This window comes from Tripterygium wilfordii, chromosome 4 (genome assembly GCF_013401445.1).
Source record: "Tripterygium wilfordii isolate XIE 37 chromosome 4, ASM1340144v1, whole genome shotgun sequence".
NCBI classification, from domain to species: Eukaryota; Viridiplantae; Streptophyta; class Magnoliopsida; order Celastrales; family Celastraceae; genus Tripterygium; species Tripterygium wilfordii.
In genome coordinates, this window is record NC_052235.1 from 3698116 (window position 1) to 3719669 (window position 21554).

The 21554-nt window shown below is 38.2% G+C and overlaps 3 protein-coding genes and 1 pseudogene across 9 annotated transcripts; all 4 read left to right on the top strand.

Annotated features, from left to right (window-relative positions):
- The first annotated feature begins 3197 nt into the window (after window positions 1-3197).
- LOC119997853 (tRNA (guanine(37)-N1)-methyltransferase 2) lies at window positions 3198-8178 on the top strand. 5 transcript variants are annotated; one of them, XM_038845057.1, is made up of 12 exons: window positions 3200-3496; window positions 3592-3625; window positions 3718-3860; window positions 4124-4221; window positions 4523-4627; window positions 5148-5210; window positions 5461-5534; window positions 6070-6595; window positions 6677-6793; window positions 6945-7103; window positions 7191-7480; window positions 7633-8178. In XM_038845057.1, exons 3-12 carry the CDS (start codon window positions 3766-3768, stop codon window positions 7702-7704), a joined length of 1599 nt encoding a protein of 532 aa, XP_038700985.1. In that variant the 5' UTR covers window positions 3200-3496; window positions 3592-3625; window positions 3718-3765; the 3' UTR covers window positions 7705-8178. The 5 variants fall into 5 exon arrangements, with proteins under 5 accessions (XP_038700986.1, XP_038700985.1, XP_038700983.1 ...); XM_038845059.1 differs by lacking the exon at window positions 3592-3625 and having other exon boundaries at window positions 3202-3550; window positions 7191-7297; window positions 7406-7480; XM_038845058.1 differs by lacking the exons at window positions 3592-3625; window positions 5461-5534 and adding an exon at window positions 5366-5427 and having other exon boundaries at window positions 3198-3550.
- An 847-nt stretch (window positions 8179-9025) lies between these two features.
- Window positions 9026-10880, top strand: LOC119996608 (glucan endo-1,3-beta-glucosidase 8). The gene is made up of 2 exons (XM_038843297.1): window positions 9026-9515; window positions 9738-10880. Exons 1-2 carry the CDS (start codon window positions 9157-9159, stop codon window positions 10846-10848), a joined length of 1470 nt encoding a protein of 489 aa, XP_038699225.1. The 5' UTR covers window positions 9026-9156; the 3' UTR covers window positions 10849-10880.
- A 2841-nt stretch (window positions 10881-13721) lies between these two features.
- On the top strand, window positions 13722-15406 carry LOC119996806 (annotated as a pseudogene).
- Window positions 15407-15844: 438 nt separating this feature from the next.
- On the top strand, window positions 15845-21384 carry LOC119997349 (U11/U12 small nuclear ribonucleoprotein 59 kDa protein). 3 transcript variants are annotated; one of them, XM_038844293.1, is made up of 10 exons: window positions 15845-16189; window positions 16462-16651; window positions 16799-17141; window positions 17246-17329; window positions 17567-17632; window positions 18238-18310; window positions 19552-19925; window positions 20144-20184; window positions 20641-20788; window positions 20922-21384. In XM_038844293.1, exons 2-9 carry the CDS (start codon window positions 16500-16502, stop codon window positions 20717-20719), a joined length of 1212 nt encoding a protein of 403 aa, XP_038700221.1. In that variant the 5' UTR covers window positions 15845-16189; window positions 16462-16499; the 3' UTR covers window positions 20720-20788; window positions 20922-21384. The 3 variants fall into 3 exon arrangements, with proteins under 3 accessions (XP_038700221.1, XP_038700220.1, XP_038700219.1); XM_038844292.1 differs by having other exon boundaries at window positions 20994-21384; XM_038844291.1 differs by having other exon boundaries at window positions 15846-16189; window positions 21042-21384.
- The last annotated feature ends 170 nt before the right edge of the window (window positions 21385-21554 follow it).

The window sequence follows — 21554 nt, forward strand, 5'->3', positions numbered from 1 at the left end:
AGTGAAATGAGCTCCCTATAACTTCATTTTCAAACTCATCGCATTGAAAAAGCTATTGAGTAAAAATAAAATAATAACGTCAAATAAAAATAATTTATTTTGATTGTATTAATTATTATTGATGAATAAAAATAATTTATTTCATATATATGTCAATACGATTCCAGAAGATTGGTAACTCCCAGACAAAAGAGCTTTATCCAAAAGTAATTTATCCGACAATTCAAGCAGTTCCAAGATAGATCAATTATCCTACAATTACAATTAGGCAAGAGCAGTTACAATAAGATGTTACCATAGGAGGGTAAATTATTTTAAGAACTAACATAACTGCATCAACTGACATTTAAACGACGTATTTTACTAGGGGACAAAGAGAGAAAGCCGGATATAAGGAAGAAAAGGAGGGGAGAGAAAGTTGAGAGAGAAAGATAGAGACAAGAGGGAGAGTGGGGCAATTATGGAGACGCAGGCACGTGGGATCGAATGCTTAAGCATCATGAGGATGTCTTGTCTTTAAAATATGTCACATGAGTGATTTGACTGGGGGTGTAAGAAGTAATATAGGGGAGGGCAAATAGCGACGCCGTATATTCAATAGCAGCCAAACTATTGAACAAACGCATTCTAGAAAGGCCGCCCAACAATCAAAAATGATCTTCTAATGACTAATGTCACGCCCTTCACTAATAAAACATAAACATAGTAATTAACAAATACTAATATATATATATATATACACGAGGGATTTTCACATAAGAGTTTAATATAAGGATGTAAAATAAGAGTTTATATTTACATCATTTATTTGAAACATATGAGACCCAAAGCAGTAGATCTTATTTGTCATCTCATTCATCTATACCATTAAAATGTAACTCTTATTTTACACCTCTTACATTAGACTATTATGTGATAAATCCCTCTCTATATATATAGTTTATATACACACATCAACAGCAGTTCACGAGAAATTGTCCAAACATATCAGGATACATGGCATCACTCTATTGTTATGTCGGCCAGGCATATACCTTGCCAATATGGCATCGCACTTTACTTGATAGTTGATAGCGAGAAAATGAGAGATGAGAATTTACGGTAGGGCCTGGGCCAGGCCAGGCCACCTAAAAGAAAACGTGGGTTGGACTGGAGCTGAGAAAAGACAAAAAATTGACACGTGGGATTTGGGTTTTTTAATTTTTAGGGAAGAAGCATCTGTATGAGCTACCGCACACGGCTTCTCTGCACTCTCTTTGTCCTTATCTGTTCCCCAAACTTTGAACGCGCCCCACAAACGGCTTTGACTCAATTGACAATTACTAAAATAGCCTTATACCAACACGAGAGATTGGCATGTGCTGTGCGGGACAAGAATGTCAATGCATACTTTCGTCGAAGTGACCGACCATGGAGTGGGGACCACACCGCAGTCCCGATTCGACTCCCAGATCTCCTATATAACGGACGCCATTGAAACACGAGAGTAGAGAAGAGACACGGGCAGCACAAACCCACGATAATCGCCATGTCAATAGCTTACCAACAACAGCAGCAGCAGCAGCAACGACAGTTTCAAGGTAGATCAAGAAATTCCCGTAAACCTAGTTTCGTAAATAGGTATTTGTCGATGGCGAAGCAGCAGAAGACGCGGGTCTACATCCTTCGACGCTGCGTCTCTATGCTTCTCTGCTGGCATAATCATTCAATATCGGATTGATTGATTGATTCGTCAGAGATTGATGAACAACCTGTGTTTAAGGGTTTGGTATGTCCCGGTCCGGCCAGTTCTCGACGGCAGAGCAGCAAGGTTCGGTTGGGTGACTGGGAAGTATTTTGGCCATATGGATCGATCGGATGCTCCACTCCAGACAGAGAAGACAGAGAGTTGCGGCCAAACAACAAAACGAAAAGTCTTGGTTGGATGGAAGTTGAACAGTTACTACACTACTTCGGAGAATTAGGAATTTCTTTTAATATGCTTTTTTTAACTGAATTTATATTTAGTTGGAAAAATTAACTCATAAGAATAGTTGAAATTTCAGAAATTTTCTAATTTCTCTTTCGATTTATTTAACTCATAAATACTTTCAATTATGTGATTCCCGGTAGTTGGCCATTTGCAATCTTGGGAAACCAATATCTAAAAAACAATTTCCAACCAAAAAAAAAACTTGATTATGAATTTTGTAGAAATATCACAATAATATATATGATGCTACTATTTAAAAGTTAAAAGAATTTATAATTGTTAAATAGGTAAAAATTGTTACGCCTAATTGCGATTAATAGATTCAAGTTTATAGATAAACTTCTTAACCATTTTTGTTGGAACTTTAGAATTTATATTTGTAAATTTATTTTGCATATCGCGCGAGCTCTCGACTAATTCATATGACGTTGTATAAGAACATCATGTTACTAAAAAAACTTGTTAAGTGTTAAGGAATTAGCTCAGAGGGGTTAATATAATTTGTGGTGGTTAATGAATTAGCTCAAAGGAAAGGAGTTAATATAATTTGTAGTTATCCAAGCATTGGTCACGTTCCTATTTAGTTGCCCAATTTGATAGATTTATACTTATGGTTATGGGTGGCAAAAATTCGATTCCGGGTCAGTTTCAGGTCGGATAACAGCATGTGTTTACGAAATATTTACATGTCTGAACCCTAATTCGGATTGGATTTCGGACCTACTTAAATTGGTTTAAATCGGACAATAATTTAATCGGAGTTAGGGTACGGACAAATAAATCAGACAAGATTTATATGTTTGAACCCTAACCCTATTTTAAATAAGACAGAAAATTTGTGGTTGGATTTAGATTTCGGACATATAACTTATGTCAAAATTTGGTTTAATTATGGTCGGACAAATTCGGTCATCCGGATCAGGCAAAGTTTTGCCACCTCTACTTCTGGTCATGCAGTCAACTTTGTTTTTTGTTTGAAATACCATAAAGAATTATGTTTACGATTGAAATTGAACATTGAATATACATATGTCTAACCCAATCGATTGTCTACCAAACCAACTGTGGTTGGTAGGTCATACAGTCAACTAGCTTAGTGGGACATGCCATGAATTATTATTCAACAATATTATTTTTTTAATGGACAAGCTGCCATGTGCAAAAAAAAAAAAAAACACTGAATTATAAAAATTTGACCTCCACTGACCGTAGAAACATGCAAATCAAAAAGGCCCAATTTGTTTTTTAAACCCTAAAAACCAGCCAGAGGCCCAGAGGCACTCCTAACCTTTCCCTTGTGCGAAGAAGCGGCTCTTTCTCGCCTCATCTCTTCAATCCCGCTCCGATTGAAAGAACCCAATTTTGATCAATAAAACGGTTGAACTACCGTGAGCCCAGGAGTACAGAATTACTCTGCACTCTGCAGCGAACCCCTAACCGGCCCTTGTCTGCGAACCCACCATACATGCTAGTATAGAAGGATTTCGTTTACCTCTGCCGACCTTCGTTCGCTCAATTAAAGTGGTACGATTCTTTCAAGTCAGTTTGAGTTGCTGCTTGCGACACTTGGAAGTCTAGGTTTTTATCAGTGCCTAATCTCCACTATTTTTTTGTTGCAGTGTTAATTTGACTGTATAACCTATCGTGTTCTCTGTTAGTAAATTTCGTACTCGTTTCACGACAACATATTTTTCAATTTTTCGATTTCTTCACTTATAGATATATGCGTTTTGCGATTATTTCAGGATTTACCGTGAAAGAAGTCTTACTTTGACTCTTTTGTGGCTTGTGCAATGTTGGACGAGAGTCAGTTTGACGTGCATTTGAAACTTTTGGCAATTAGGATCCCTCGCGAGTTCTGCAAGGTTGCAACTCGTATACTAAATGGGTACGTTTTTAGCTAACCCAACTCAACTAAACAATGCTTCGTTCTAGGTTTTTCTTTATTTTTATTTTGTTTTTAGCAATTCACCAAAAGATGAGAGTTCAAACGAGTCAATAAAATGTGTATTTTTAGAAGAATGGTATTCCAGTTTTCTTGCGCAGGTTTTGGTGATCTTATCAATAACTTTAATGTAGTGAGCTGGTTAGGCTCCTTAGTAATTTGTGCAGTATGTTTTATGGTGAACTAGTTACCTTTTTTATTTGCAGATACTTACTGGACAAAGCTCGTGTTAAACCTATCACTGAAGATCCAACATGTGAAAAAAATCGTTACATGATACTGTCAGAGAAGGTTAAAAGTCCTGGTAAGAACTACTCCATATGTTGTACTGGAGGAATAAGTAATGCTTCTGTTTCTTCATGTAACGATTTTTTTCAACTATATCTTATCACCTATATGTTGTACTGGAGGAAAAGCGAACACATGCTCCCACACACGCATGTTTCTGTTTCTTCATGGTCCTTTTGTTTCTTTGATGCTATCAATCCCTTTGTATTTGTCTTATGGGGTGACCGTTTGGATTGTTGTTTCCCCCCTTTAGATTGCCTCCATCTGACATGTTTTGTATTAATCTCATATTGGTGGAAATTTTCAATGTGGAACAGATTTATCTGAAATTCCCGACCAAAAACTAGAAGAACTGAGGAAGTCAATCAAGATTGAAGTACTTCCCTATTCATTGACCCTAGGGTATTCTTATTGGGGTGCAGGTCAGTGGCAATGCTCTTCTTGTGACCATTACTGATGGTTGTAGTTATTCGTATCTGTTACATTCTGGATAGCCAACTTGTCAATTGTATGATGCTTCTGGATGCCAAATTAACATAATTTATAAATGTGGTCTGCTAATTATAAATGCTGATGCTGCATTAATGTCTTTTCTCGGATTATCTTGGAAAAGATAGAGGTTGCCGTGCTGAAATTCTGCATTCTTTTCATGTAAAACACTCTTTGTTTAATGTGTTGTACTTTGACCTTTGTTGCTTTAAACTTAACTAAATGGATTCGAGACAAAGCTTATTTGTTTTGATTTTAGGCGATTCCTCGTGCAAATACTGAGTAGAGACATGCTGAGGCAGAATGATTATTTTGTCTCTGTCTGCATATCATAGCCATTTTTCAGACATACCTGAGTATACGCATACTGAATGAATTATGTTTCCTTCACAATTTTATTTCTTTCCCCCAATTCGAGCGAAAGTAATGCCTTCCTGGTTTCTTTGGGTGTAGATCACATACTGAAACAGATTTTACCTCTCGGAGCTGAGGTGCCCTCGTCTTTTGAGACAATAGTTAAGTATTTAATTTATTTTTTTCCCACCTCTTCTCACGTACTACTTCCCTTGTACTGCCCCTAGTTTTAAAGGACAGTCGACTAGTCTATCATTTACCATTAGTCTCCTTCATCACTGATATTGTGGAAGCGATATCTCTTCCTTTTTCTTCAGGTCACATTGCACATCTAAATATACACGATGAGCTACTTCCTTACAGAGATGTTATTGCAAAGGTCAGTTATTGATATCTCTTCCTTTTTATGCAGGTCATATTGCACATCTAAATATACATGATGAGCTACTTCCTTACAAAGATGTTATTGCAAAGGTCATTTATGATGTAAGTCTTACTCTTCCCCTCTACTAATGCGTACTTCTGGATTTCTCTTCAATGGTTTTGGGAAGAAACGTATTCTCTTGTGGAAGATCTTTTAACACTTTTTTAAATTTATCTCTCTCTCTCTCTCTCTCTCAACGCTTTTTTAGTTTTAGATCTTACAAGGAAGGATTTTTTTTAAAAAAATTAAAATTTATGGATTCTAAATGTTCTCTCTTTTTTTTTGGTTTCTGTAATCTTGATAATCATGTGGACATGCTTTGTCCTTTGTTTGAATTGAACTCCGACTGAGCATTTCTGTTTCCTTTGGGGGAATGGTAGGCGAGGAATTATTATTAGCGTGAGAGGGGACTCGAACCTTGCTCTGGTTTAAGTCCTAAGGAGTAGGCTACCATTAGGCGAAAATTTTCTTGTTGCGGGCTAGATCAAAAAATATTTGGAGATTAAAGTTGTTTGTCAGTAGCATCAAGCATGGCACTTATGCTCATATGAGTTAGTTGTAACTGTCAAAACATTGACCGATTTTTTATTCTTACAGAAAAATTATCCAAGGATCAAAACTGTTGTAAATAAGGTTGGAACGATAACAAACGAATTCCGAGTGCCAAAGTTTGAAATTTTAGCTGGAGACAGCGATATGGTCACAGAAGTGAAGCAATATGGAGCAACGTTCAAGCTTGATTACAGCTTAGTATACTGGAATTCTAGATTGGAACATGAACACATGAGACTGGTTTCTCAATTCAACCCTGGGGAGACAGTTTGTGACATGTTTGCTGGTATTGGTCCTTTTGCTATTCCAGCGGCACAGAAAGGATGCATGATTTATGCAAATGACTTGAATCCAGATAGCATTCAGTATTTGAAGATAAATGCAAAAGTCAATAAGGTTGATAATCTTATTTGTGCATACAACATGGATGCTAGGAAATTCATATCTCAACTGACGGCTCCTCCGGTTCCTGATATTAATCTGGAATCTGATGTTTCAATGCTCAGAACTTGTGACAATCAGGGCATACCAGCCAATGAGGAGCCTAGGTTGGAGAAAGGAAGGCAAGATGGTAATATTTGTTGTTGTTAATTTATCTCTTCTCCTGAAAGTTATTTCCTGGTTTTATTGTAACTCTCTCTTCCCCATGCAGACGAAAAAGAGATACATGATAATCTGTTAAGGAATTCAGAGAGGGTTCAAAGTTCATGTATGATTGTGGATGTTTCTGTGGCTGCTGTTAAAAGACCTTCCAATTGCTGCGAGGAAGGTATGATAGGCACCATAGGGTATTGGAATTTTAGTGAAGTCATTGTTTTTGTTATGAATTTTAAGGCATCTTAAATGCAGGGTTAGATGCATGGGGCTTGGGTTCTCTCTCATATTCTGGTTATAGTTATTTTTTGTCTTACATTCTGCAGAAAATGGCGGTTCCAAGTTTTCTGGCAAGTCTTTTGCTGCTTGGGAAAAAGGAAGCTTGCGTAAGAGGATGAGGGCTTCTGAGTTGCCTAACACTAAGAGTTGGGAGCATGTTGATCATGTCATTATGAACCTTCCTGCTTCTGCTCTTCAATTTCTAGGTGCTTGCGTTGTTTTCAACAGCCAATCTCTTTCTCTTCCTTCTTTCTCGTTCCTTGGCTGAGAATATCACCCTATTTTTATTGCAGATGCATTTAGGGGTATTATCCGGAGGAAATATTGGAAGGTGCCACTGCCTTGGATTCACTGCTATTGCTTCATACGGGCAAATGAAACCGAAGAAATGATAATTTCGGAAAGTCTTCTTCTGCTGCAAAATTTTATTGTTAATTTTTTTTATTTGTTTCAACATAATTTATATTTCAGCAAAATTTATACAAGTCATACTATTTGCCTTTTGCAGGTGGCAGAATCTGCCTTAAATGCCCCTATACAAGACCCAGTCTTTCATCGGGTTAGAGATGTTGCTCCAAATAAGGTATGGCTGTTGTCAGTTTTGTCACTTACTCCCTTGCTTACTTGCGTGCATATAAACAGATGCACATACCCTTGCAATTATTTATGTCCACTGGTGCATGCAAATAGGGATTTGCAACTCCTTATTACTTAGAGCTTTGCTTTATCATGCAGGCTATGTTTTGCTTAAGCTTTAGGCTGCCAGAAGCATGCTTTAGTGAAAATGTCGCCAGTGGAGCATCGTGATCTCATTGAAGTTATTTCATAGTGATTTGGAGTTCACGTTTCAGGGTTCTGGTGTTTTTGGCCCTTGCTTCTACACTGCTGTAGAAGGTTTTTGGCCCTTGCTTAAACACAAAAAGAAGCACGAAGCTGAAGAGAGCCTAGCTTTTGATCATGGATTTTTCAACCATTATACCAAGATCGTAACCCAATCTATTGTATGAAGTCACATGTTTATCCCGGTCAATTAGGTTTAGTAGTTACTACAAGTGCTTTTCCGAAGGCCTTAAATTTGAGTTGCACTGCTTTTGGAAATAGAATTCTGACGTATGTGACTCACCTGGTATGTGTTGGGATAATTGTTTGTTACATGTATCTTTTCTTATTGATTCTCATCTTTTATGGTGTGGACTAGGGTTGAAACCAGTCTCAAAAGAGTATTAAGTCTTTGTTGGAAATAAAGTCAAGATGTGGGAGGAAGAAAGCTTTTTCTCATTAGTGGCATTTTGTCTGGCTAAACACTTTGGATGTGAAAGTGGCAAAAATCCATTAGGGACCTTCAGTTTCCTTTTTCTTTGGAGAGCAAGACGGTCGTTGGCTATGTCAACCTTTTGTGAATGGAAAGGTCTTAACTTTCATAAAAGAGCCAACTCAGACGAAGATAGCAAATATTGAATGTAAAGATTCACACGTCGATTCAGGCTGGAAAGTTAGCATTTAGATGATTATCTCTTCAATCCTCTTCATAAAGCAGTCAATGCCAATGACTTGGTCTCAACTATACTCTTGTGTGCATGCCATACACATTTCATTGTCTTTTGACGACATAACAACATATATTTGGTACTTTGTGAATCTCCTGGTTTCAATATGGTAAGTCATTTGGGTTTACACTTTTTTACTTTGAACCTTACTTGACGTGGAAATTAGGGTTTAAGGTTGGAACGACTCATCCCCAATCAACTCGATCACCCCAGATGGCCAAGAGCGCCTTGCCGACAAAAGCTATGATCAACACATGTGAATGAAGCAATCTAATATGTTGCAAATCTTCATTCTGAACTCTGGAGATGTACATTAGGCAAACAAACCGTGTGAATACCTTATACTGAAAATGGAAAGTAATATTTCAATAATCTGAACCATTGTCAGATGCATGGATAGGGTATGGTCTGCCACACTATAACTGAATAACAGAATTAAGGAACGAATCTTCTATAACTCAAAAAATGTTCCTTTAGTACGAAGTCACCTTCTTCATGAAGCTTCTTAAAAACCAAATTAATTAATCGTCTTACCCTTTTTTCTTTTACTTGTATAAATTTCACTTCACATGACCAAACAAATTCCCTCTCTTTCTTCTCTTTTCAATCTTTCTTGATTCTCTCTCTCTCTCAATCCAAGAAAAGATTCAGAGAGATACCCCCATTGACCCATCAAATATTCTTGATCAAGAAGGAAAAAAGAGAGAGAATAATGGCACAAGCAAGGCTGATGTTGAAGTACTGGAATTGTCTCCTAGTATTGTTGTTTTCTTTGATGAGTAATGTGGTTTTGAGTAAACCTAGTGTTGGAGTGAACTGGGGAACAATGGCAACGCACCAACTCCCTCCAGACAAGGTGATTCAGATGTTGAAAGAAAATGGGTTTAAGAAGTTGAAGTTGTTTGAGGCTGATGAGAGGATCTTGGCTGCTCTGTTAGGGTCTGATATTGAGGTTATGCTGGCTGTACCCAATTACATGTTGCAGAAGATGAGTGAAGATCCTGATGCTGCTGCTTCTTGGGTTGATACCAATGTCACTAGTTGGTCTTACCCTGGTGGAGTGAACATCAAGTTAGTAACACAAGTTTCTTGATTGATAGATTTTGTATTTTTACAGAAAATTATGTCTCTTTCCTACACCTTTTCACTCTTTCCTGATTCAAAGATGCTTTCTTTCTGAATTGGAAAGAAAAGTTTGTGGTTGTGGTCCTTTTCTTTCGTTGTCAATATCTCTATCATTCTGCTATTCTTTCTCTGTGAACTTACCGTGAAGGGTACTGTTTGATTTTGCAGGTATGTTGCTGTAGGTAATGAGCCTTTCCTTCAAACATACAATGGGACTTATCTTGAAATTACCTTACCAGCACTGAGGAACATCCAAGAAGCCCTCAATCAAGCAAATCTTGGGTCTAAAATTAAAGCAACAGTCCCTTTCAATGCTGACATCTACAACTCCCCTGAATCGAATCCGGTTCCATCTGCGGGCGATTTCCGTCCTGAAGTCAAGGACCTCACAATTGAAATAGTCCAGTATCTTCATTCAAACAATGCACCCTTCACTGTCAATATCTATCCGTTTCTCAGTCTCTATGGGAATGCCTATTTTCCATTCGATTTCGCTTTCTTCGATGGATCAAACCAGCCGGTTAAAGATGGCAATTTGATGTACACCAATGTGTTTGATGCAAGTCTTGATACACTCATATGGTCATTAGAGAGAGCTGGATACCCTGACATGCCAGTCATAATTGGAGAAGTTGGGTGGCCTACTGATGGAGATAAGACTGCAAATACCCAAAATGCAAAGCGATTCAATCAAGGCTTGCTTAGGCATATTTTGAGTGAAAATGGAACCCCAATTAGGAGAGGACCACTTGAAGTATATATTTTCAGTCTTATTGATGAGAACGCGAAAAGTATTGCTCCTGGAAGTTTTGAGAGGCATTGGGGGATATTTGAGTTTGATGGGAAGCCAAAATATGGACTGGACTTGTCAGGTTGGGAGGAAAACAGGGGTCTAGTACCAGTAGAAGATGTGGAATATATGCAGAGACAATGGTGCATCCTTGATCCACAAGCAACGGATTTGGCAGATTTGGCTAAGAGCATTGACTATGCTTGTAGTCTATCAGATTGCACTGCATTAGGTTATGGGTCTTCTTGTAATCAACTGAGTGTGCAGGGAAATGCTTCTTATGCTTTTAACATGTATTATCAGGTGAATGACCAGAAAGACTGGGACTGCGATTTCTCCGGGTTGGCTATGGTCACAGATGAGGATCCATCTAATGGGGAATGTGAGTTTCCTGTGATGATTGCTCATGGACATTCTTTGGCCCTTCACAAGCATTCTTGGTGGATATCTGGTGTTTTTATTCTTGCTGTAATGGTCATATTTCATTAACCATGAATCACAGTGAATACTACAGCATGATTTTTTTTACGTTGTCTATACTCTGTAGAATAATTGTTCAAGTTTTGCAGGTCAAAAGTACATAAGCTTATGTGTAATACAATTACCACTACCATTGCAGTGCCCTGTAAGTCTCTCTATTGTTTTTCACATTTTGACTAAGTTAGATTCACTAATCTTTTGTATCACTTCCTAAACTAATTTTTCTTGAAGGAAATAACTTCTCAAATACTTAAACAAGAGAGTTTCTTTGATGTCCATATCTAAACTGACAGCAAATTCTCTTCAGAACCATGATCCCACACAAAAATTTCAGTTCCCCTAACCTTCTTCCTTTGGTACCCAACATTTTGCTGCATTATTTCCCATGTCTTCTTCGCAGATCTATCGATTGTATCAGTGCCTTTTCTTTTTTTGCTTGATTAGCTTCTCCGAGTCTAGTTTTCCACTTTTTGCTCCTGTTCATTATGACATCTTCATCATCATCATTTATGCCTTCTTCTGAAACCCCGGACAAGCGCAAAAACACACTTTTTCTTTTCTTTGAAGCACAATCCTCAGATTCTTGTTTCTTTACAGGAAGAACTTCTGAAGCAACACCTCCCAATCGAAAAAACACGCTAGTTCTTTTGCTTGCAATATCAGAGCACAAACTCTTACAAAGAGAACTTTGATTACTGTCATCTTCATCACTGCATTCCTGGTTGTCCATATTTTCTTTTCGGAAACTTTCATTAGTCAACTTGGGCAAGCAAGGAAAATATGGTCTATTCATGTATTTGTAAGCATCAAGAGTATCAGATTCCAATTGGCTGTTCTGGAAAGATCCCACATCTGAAAATGGAACTCTAGTATCCTCAGTGTCAGAATGGTGAAGAGGTGACAATGGAATGAAATCTCCAAGTTCATCACACCCAGAAGTAATGATTAACTTTTCAGGCCTTCCGCGAGGCATGATTGATTGAGTAGGTAGACTGACAGAGTTTGAATCAGAAACTCCACAATGGTGGCTGCAACGGATATTTTGGGGACCTAAAACCTCAGATTTGTCATTCCCTGTCCCTCCCTTCTTGCATGGAGACTGGGATTGGCGTTTTATACTCTTCATTTTTGCAAACTTTCATGGTTGTCAAAAACTCCAACCTTTCTTGAAGAGAACAACAGTAGAAGCCTAAAACCCTGATAGCATAGTAGATGAAATTGTTCAACAATTAATGCTAATCAGCTCTAAAAATAGTATAGTAAAGACTTGTTGTGAACACATTGCATAGCATGTTAGGTTAGAGGAAGGCAAAAAGAGGTAGGAAAATCAACAAAAATCAGAGTCACAGAAAAGAAGGGCAATGAAAAAAAGACTAGAGAGACATCAGCATATAGCAGCAAAAACCTAGAATAAATTCTCAAAATTTTTTCCAAAAAATTGAAACATCCTAAAGGCCTGAGACAATCTATTCCATCACCCACTTGAGCTATGATACCTATGAAATTGGTGTAAGTTGAAAGATTTAATTAATCTAAAGACCCCCATCCTGTTCTAGTCCCAAAAAAACCCACAAAAATTGATCCAAAGACCCACCAATCCATCATAATGCAGAAACTCAAAGTTTAGTTCTTTCAAGAAGTTTAGTTCTTTCAAGAACCCAATACCCAAACAAATTTAAAAACCCAACACAATAGTTCTTTCCTTGCATGTCTCTGCAGCAAAACAGCGTAATCTGTTTGCAATAAAAGCCCTAACCCGACATGACCTTCTTGAAACGAAATTCCAAACCACCGTTTGGATGGTGCGAAAAACCGAGAAAAGTAAAAAAGAAAGAAAGAAAAGGATAGTGGGAGCCTCATCTTGTTCGAGCTCTCAAAAAGGACCCATTACAATATTTCAACTCAAACTTAAGTTCTTTCAAAAACCCCGTACCCAAACAGACTCAAAAACTCCAACGCAAACAATTCTTTCCCTCGGATTTTGTCAGCAACCAAACATGGTAAAAAAATGCAAGCATACAATACATTGTATATAAACAAACAAACAAACAAACATGGAGGAGAACAGATTCCATATATATGTACCTGTAATGTCGCAAGGATTTGTAAGTTGAAAAAAGGTTTTGAAGAGTAGTTTTACTACTGACTACTGAGTGCCTCGGAATGCTCTGTCATCGTCTCCATCTAACGGAACAAGACAGTTTTCATTTTGATTCTATGGGTTTTCGGTAATTTTACTTTCTTCTTCTTTTCCATGGCCCAAAAAATAATGGGCTGGGTCTCTAGTTCGAATCCCCATTCCGGCCCAGCCCACTTACAGAAAATAAAATAAAATTACGTATAAGGACTATTCTGAATTATGAGTAATTTTTAAATCGATAATCACTCAACATACTTGCCATTTGAATAGCTCAATAAGTCTAAACTCGGGGCTAGGTAGACACCACAAACCCACCGTACAAGTTAGTTGGACCGAGACCCAGTGCAAATCACTTGAAAATAACAACACCAGCTTAAAATCGAACTCCTTACCTTCTGACGAGATTCTTTATTCCCTAAGTCCAGCTAACAACTAGGGTTCTCAAGCTAGTAGAGCAGGGATTACGTACAAGCCAGAGCCGCACGAAAACACTCCCAGCACGCACCGTCTTTTCTAGCGCCATGAACATTTCTTAAGCCTATCATGCACAAATTGCCTTCATTTCTGTTAGTCTGTCATGGCTACTTGACCTTAACGTAACTTAACTTCATATGTATTTTCTTTCTCTGTGATATATATATACACGAACACATCTGTTCTGTTGCACCCCTGCATTTTCTCTGCTGTCATACCTAATACTTGTTTTCTTTTCTTCATTTTGATTCTTCCATACTTGCCTTTAATGGCAATGGAGCAGGAACAACTATCCACCGAAATAGTGAACCAAGGAATTAAAGATTCCGGTCCGAATGCAGGTTCTTTGAGCTTCTCTGTCAGAGTCCGGCGTGGCTTGCCGGATTTTTTAAGTTCTGTCAACTTGAAATATGTCAAACTTGGATACCTATATCTCCTTACTCATCGTTATTATTTCCTAGTCTCGCCGATTGTCACAGCGATCTTCATTGCTCAATTAGGCAAACTTGCTTGGCAAGAAATTTTCCCCAAATGTGACATTGCAGATGCTTTTTTCATGATTGGATGACTGGGATTGATCGTGTATGTTTATCTCGATTTAACCCCCCGCGCTACTTATTTAGTCGATTTTTCGTGCTATCGTCCACCAAACGAGCTTAAGGTAACCAATGCATTCAACATTCTTCAGCAGTTGATGAAACGTTGATTGCTCTGACAGATTTCAAAAGAGGAGTTCATAGAGTTGGTTAGAAAATCCGGGGACTTCAACGATGAATCCATCGAATTTCAACGACGGGTTCTGAAGAATTCAGGCATTGGAGATGAGACATACATGCCGCGACTGATATTTCAGCCTGGACAAAGAATAAGCCTCAAGGAAGGCAGAGAAGAAGCAGCAATGATGATGTTTGGAGCAATAGATGATCTTCTTGCCGCGACCAAAATCCAGCCTAAAGACTTGAGAATTCTTGTGGTAAACTGTGGAATCCTAAACACTACTCCATCACTCTCATCAATGGTGATTAACCATTACAAAATGAGGCATAGTATTCAAAACTTCAATCTTGCTGGCATGGGTTGTGCTGCTGGACTAATAGCTATTGATCTTGCCAAAGACATGTTGAATGCATATCCAGGGTCATATGCACTGGTGGTTAGTACAGAAGTTGTGAGCTATACATGGTACAATGGCAACGACACCGACATGCTTTTCTCGAATTGCTTCTTTCGGATGGGCACTTCTGCTATTTTGCTCTTTAGTCGTCGCCTTGATCGATGGCGTTCCAAGTATGAACTCAAGCAGGTACTACACTTTCTTTTACATACACAGAAACAGAACAAACAGAACAAAAGGATGATGAAACAATGATGCAGGTGGTTCGGACGCATTAAGGCATGGACAACAGGAGCTTCAAGAGTGTACATCTGAAGGAAGACAATGAAGGGAAGGTAGGAATTTCAGTACTGAACAAAGATATGTTTGAAGTGGGAGGAAATGCATTGAAGGACAACATCACAACTCTCAGTCCTCTTGTCCTTCCAGTCTCAGAACAAGTCCACTTCTTCACAAACTTACTCTTGAAGCGAAAAACGGACAAATCCAAGCCTTACATGCCAGACTACAAGTTAGCATTTGAGCATGTTTGCATACTTGCAAGTAGCAAGAAAGTGTTAGATGAGATACAGAAGAACTTGGAGCTGAGTGATGAGTACATGGAGGCATCAAGGAAGACATTGGAGAGGTTTGGGAACACATCAAGTAGTAGTGTTTGGTATGAATTGGGTTATTTGGAGGCAAACACTAGTGAAAGGAATATCAAAAAGGGTGATAGGGTTTGGCAAATTGCTTTTGGTTCAGGATTCAAGTGTAATAGTGTTGTTTGGAAGGCTCTTAGGGATGTTGGGAGACCCAAAAGGAGTCCATGGTTTGAAGAATATTTTATTTCTATGTAGAGGGTAATTAATTAAGTAAAAAAAAATATTATAATATACAGTAGAGTGTAGCTTAATTATTTGGAAAATACGTATGTTTGAAAAGAATCAACCAAAAGGCCTGAAATATAAAAAAAAAATGCATTAAAGCTAAATAGAAGCTCAAATTGAAATTATATATGTACATTAAAGAATAAATCATTGTCCTAAGTGATTTCAGAAAAATATTTTATTTTCATCTTAAATATTTATTAAAGTACCATTATGGAGGGGTTATATTGTAATTATAACATATTGTTGGCTTCCAGGGAGTAAGGGACCCGCCAGTTCCCGCAAGCCCACTAGTATCACCAAGCCCATCAAGACCTCCATTACCTTCAAGGAAGTGAGGAACCAACACCTGGAAGCCCACCAAGGCAATCTAGACCTCCAGGCTCCAAGCCCATCACCAGTTCACCACTACTAGCAGCCCTCCAATCCCAATTCCCAAATCCCAACACCTGCTCCACCAAAGCCCGCCACCACCTCCAATCCCTATTCCCTATCCCTCCAAGCCCACCACCAGCTCCACCTCCACGGCTCCACCTCCACCTCCAAACCTTGCTCCACCAGGCAACAACTTCTCATCATCAAAATAACCAATTCTAGCAACTAGTTGTTGTAGCAAACCAAACAAGAACACCAAAAACAACCTTGTTAGGACACCAAACAAGAACCCAACGCTAAAGGCCACCGTCTCGATCGGGCTCGCTGGACGTCTGAATCGGAGCCCTTTCGATCTGGTGGTTTTTCAACGTGTATCTCGTATGATTTCTCTTCTTTTTCCGTGCAAACAAGTCTTCTACGGTTCCTTATAATCTTTCTTTCGGGGCTTGATTTTTGTTTATGATCTGAAATTTTTCATTCAGTCATGAGAAACGATAGAAGAAGAGAAATTTTGAACTGTACATAAGAAAAAAATCAAAGAAATTTTGATGGTTTTTATTTATCAGTTCAATCTTATGTTTTATCTTGTATGATCTTTGCTTTTGTTACTTTTCCTCGTACTTGGAATGAAATTTTGTTGATTATCGCAGTTCATGTCTAATTGATGAAGTGGTCAGCTTGATTAGCAATGAATCCAATCCATTTTCATGCTGCACCTCCGCCTTCTTGGTTTCCAACACTACCACCCGACCCACCAACATCAAGTTCTTATTGGGGGTCCAAGAATATGCAGGATCAGCTGACGGAATTGCAGGATTCTCTTAGACTGGCACAAGCAATGTATATGATTCCTTGACACATAAGTTTTATATTTTGATTTGGATATGAATTAGCACAAACCCATTGGCTGAGTCTTATTTTGTACAATTATGATCTAGAGTATGGCTTTTAGCAGCATTGATTTTACCGGGTTGCCATTTGTTGCAGGCAAAAGGAGCTTGAGATGTTGAAAATGATTAAATGTGCTAAAGAGTCTGGAGTAGATACTAAAAGTTGCATGACTGACCCTAAGGTTGGTGGATATTTCAAATATCTTGAAGAAAGGAAAATTAATTTGGAGTGCCAAGAATCACTTTCAATGAAAGCTGCCTTCTCAATGATGGCAAAACTGAGGGCTGAGCTGGAGCCATTTAAATCTATCTTAGATGAGAGAAGTCCATGGGAGGAGAAATCCGTTGTGGCTAGATTGGCTAATAAAATGCACAAGTCCAAGCGAAACAAACTTTGGAATAAGAGAAAGAGGAAGTGCATTGCAGAATCCTTTGCAAAGGTGTGCTTCTGTTGTTCTTGTTATGTTATCTTTGTTTGTCTTACTTACTCTCAGGCTGTCTGGAAAGTGCTAATTTTTGTTTTCTTTCTTTTGATTACATTTAGGAGCGTGAAAATTTTGATGAGGCTGATCGAAAAGCTGATGCGTGGAGGGCTAGGGAGATTGCCAAGGATATTGCCAAGAGCAAGGTGCTGGAACATTCATTCTTAGTCTCCTACTGTCATTGAGGAACATGAAATGCAAATAAATTTCTAAATTAGGTCAATGCCCCCTCATAGCTTAGTACACTGGAACACTTGTATTATTACGAGTGTTTGCATCATGGTCATCAGTTTGATTTGACAGTTGTATTTTTTGTTCTTTTGGATTTCTATTGCAATTTGCAAACAATATTTGATTTATTTAACTGAAATGCGGGTTTGCAGGTGGAAAAGATGAAGCAAATCGGAAAGCTTAAAGCTATGGAGGAGAGAAGAAAATTGGAATCTGAGGTAAGATCTGGGAAAATTCTGTATGGGCAAATGCTTGATAATCTGGTACTGAACTACTTGATGTGGTAGTTCTCCTCGTGCTCTATCTGAGGTTCTCATTCAAATGTTGTAATGAACTTTTCCATACACTGAGTGGGCCATGGCTGGTTTCTTATTTGCGGAGTCATACTTTTTTCCTTTCCCCATCCTTTGCAGTCTTTCTTTGATGTTTTAATGTCTTCGTTCTTCAATTCAAGTGTCATATGCGATTGGCTACAATATTGGAAATGTCTTGTGTAAGATTAGTTACTTTGCCATTCAACACAATAAGTTAAACTTGTTGGGTTAGGGCTTTTCACATCATTTATACGTATTCCAACATGTTGTTTTATATGGTAAGATGTTTGGCCATACTTGTGTTACCTTACAGATTTTGATATAGAAAGGTCTCTCTCTTTTTTTTTGCCAATGCTCCTCTGATGAACCTCACTGAATAATACTATAAATTGGCTTCTTTATCTTTGGTCTAGACACCTAATGAGTTCAAACTCTGTTGTAAAATAGCTTCATTATTTTTTCACTTCTGTTTTGTGGTTGACCAATCTGACACGAGTTTCATTTTTCAGCTTGAGCTGGTTTTGATTGTTGAGAAATTGCAAGAATTGCAGTCCATCAGAATCAATAAATTGAAAAAACAAGGTATACTTAAAGACTGTGTTATTTCCTTGTTGACCCCATGTGGTAATGCATTGCAATTTCAACATAAAACTGTTTTTGTGGTCTTGTTATGGCAACACTTATCTCTTACATATTTTTTAAATATGTTCCTTTTAGAAAAAAAGAAAAAAAAAAAGCAAAAGAAAGTATTACTGATAGAAGAAAAGGCACCTAATGGGAACTGATGACGGTGGGGGGAATAGGTCAGTTACGTGAGGAAGCTGGTTTTCGTTAGTATTACAAAAACCTGAGCACCAGAAATGGTATTGCATCCATCTATTCTTGATTACATGGTTGGGACTTTCCCTTCAAAAACTCGAAGGTTCCTGTCTTTCCAAGCAGTCCAAATAATGGTTAAAGGATTCCAAAAATAAATTCTGTTTCCATCCCCTGTGGCAAATGTTAGGTTACAGCTCTATTCATCCCAAAGGCACCTGACATTTTTCTGTACATAATACTGAAGGCTCTGTTACTTCTTGTTGTCCAGCCCTGGCTTTTAAGACCATATTTAGCTATTACAGCATTTTTGCATTGGGGATTATCTTCCCGAGTGAATCTCCAATGCCATTTGGCTAGTAAGGATCTGTTTAGCAATGTTAGTGATTTAATGCCTAACCCTCAACTTTAACTGACATGTGAATTTTTTCTATGATATTTTACATGAATCTTTCCAGTTTAGCATGCAGTTTACGATTTATATTATACGCCATGGATTTACTGATTTTTTTAACAGTTCGTGTGTGGCCACTCTGGGGTTTTAGCATGATTTTTGTTCTATTGATGACGATGTTGAGACTTCTCTATTTTCTTTTTTTTTCCTTGTTCATTATTGTTCAATAGGGATGGGGATTTGAAACCCTGCTCTTATTTGAGGTGGTGAGGAGCTTGAGCTCTTGGAGTGGTGGTGCTCCTAATAAATGTTACTTCTCATTAAGTCATTATGGAACATGATGACTTGCTTGTCTTTACTTGTTTCTTAGGTTGAGTTTGGTGCCTGTTTCTGTTTTTTTTTCCTTCACTTTTTATAACACTCTTTTTCATAAGAAATAGCAAAAACCCAGTAAAATTGAAAACTATCAAATTCCTTGGCCAAGTAAATATGCTCTTGTTCCTTACACTGTTTGATTTTGATAATCTTATGTTGTATTGGACTTATTTGTATGACTTCTCATTTATAATTATTATGTAACTCGTAATGTTTGGTTGCTTGCTTAACATTGCAGGGCATTTTCTCCCAGAGGAGGATGATAAGTTTCTTGAGAGAGTTCGCGCTGCAGTTGAGGAGGAGGAGGAGCAGCAAGCTACAGCTGATACTGAAGCTGCTCAGGAGGATGTTGCAACTGCTGAAGTTTCTGGGAAAAATGTCGAAGATTGTGAACCTGTGTCAAACGATATCAACAGTGATAATGATGATGGTGGAACTGAGGAACATGCTGAAGATAATAAAATCTCTAGCTCAGGTTCTGGCAAGGAAGTGCAAGAAAAATTATGTATAGGACAGGTTTATGGTGGAGCACATGATTCCATTCAGAATCTACCCATGGAATTCTACCACTATTACCATGGAAGCAATAATGACATGGGCACACTTATCGAGGTGAATTTAGCTACAGAACAAAAACTTCACAATTCTTGACATGGGCACACTTATTCTCTATACCCTATTTCACCACAATTCTTCAAATTCTTTATGCTTTGCAATAATGGTTTCTTTTAGTCAATTTGAGTTGTGTTGGAGATGGTCCATCTTTTCATAGGAAAAAATGGGGTACAATGTAATTATCTAATCGTGAGTAATTTTATCCATGCATACAGGTTAGAAGAACATGGGATGCATATGTACGGCCGGGAGGAAGGTAACAATACTAGTATTTCTCTATTAACAGCTACATGGCTTGGCTTTTGAGTTAGGACTCTGGAACTGCTTTCTGCATTTAGTGATTTGGTTGAAAGAGAGGTGTACTTCTTTCTAGTTTTTGATTTTGAACCGTGTTTCTGCATTTGGAGAATAGGTTTACAGAGAAAAGTATTCCTCTTGCTCTGTCTCGTTCCCTCTAATCACTTCATGCTTACGATGAAAAGCATGGGGGTACTAGATTCATGTTCTCCAATGAAAGTCCAAACTCTTTGGCTATATACTTGATGTTTGACAATACATCCCCTCACTGTAAACATGTCCAACGCATACTGAAAAAAACCAACCACACTTGTCGCCCGAGGAAAATTGTAGGAAAGACATTATCAAAATGGATTTCATTAGATGCATTATTCTTTTCATATAATGATTCTAATACTTTAGAACATGAGTGCAGCCGCATACCAGGGCACTGGGTTCAGCCACCACCACCTGCAGATGAAATATGGGCATCTTACCTTGTGGAACCTAAATGAAAAACATGAAGTTGGTATGGTTAGCTGCATGACTTGCTGGCGGCATTCTGTTCACTCCCCATTAATAAGGTACGTTCCTGTAGTTGTTTTTTTTAGTCTGCTGCAAATGCTTTTTAGACAGAACAGAATTTGAGATTGAAACTAATATAGCGAATTGAATGGTAGTAACTAGAATGTTCACATCCTCGGCTGGATTTTGTAGATGTGTGATCATTCCATTTTTGACCTCTTTCACACCATCTTCACGCCAGTCATGTTGATATGATATTGTTAGGAGATGACAATTCTGGTAACACGTTTGAGTGTTTGATCTTCCATGAAGCTGGCACCGAGTAGCCCGTCACAAGCAATATGATGATAAATGACTGAACTGAAAAGTGGGATGGAACCGGGCACTGAAGTTGGACGGTGGCTGTGGGAAATGCAGCGAGCGAGGAGCATGGGAATATGTTTGTGCCAAATAAAGCTGTTTGGAAGTCGAGTATGATGGGAAAAACATCACCTGCCATCAATATTCCCTTGGTTATGCCAAGCAACAAATACGATTTTGTAAAATGAAAAACGTAGACTCTTCTTTTAACTGGATTAAAATGGATTCTAAATCTCAATCACCCGTTTGTTCAAATTTCAGGTTTTATGATGATTGCTAAATTTGCTTGCGGTAATTGAGAATTTGTGATCCAGTTATCATACTTGCTAATTTCAAGAAAAACAGCCATTGCTGAAGCTTTTTTCACCAAAACTTTCCCTTGGCCAAAGTTTGATATGGAAAGAGGTGCGATTTGGGGATTTGAGATGGGAGTGGAGTCGCTAAGGAGTTTGCCGTGGGGAGTGT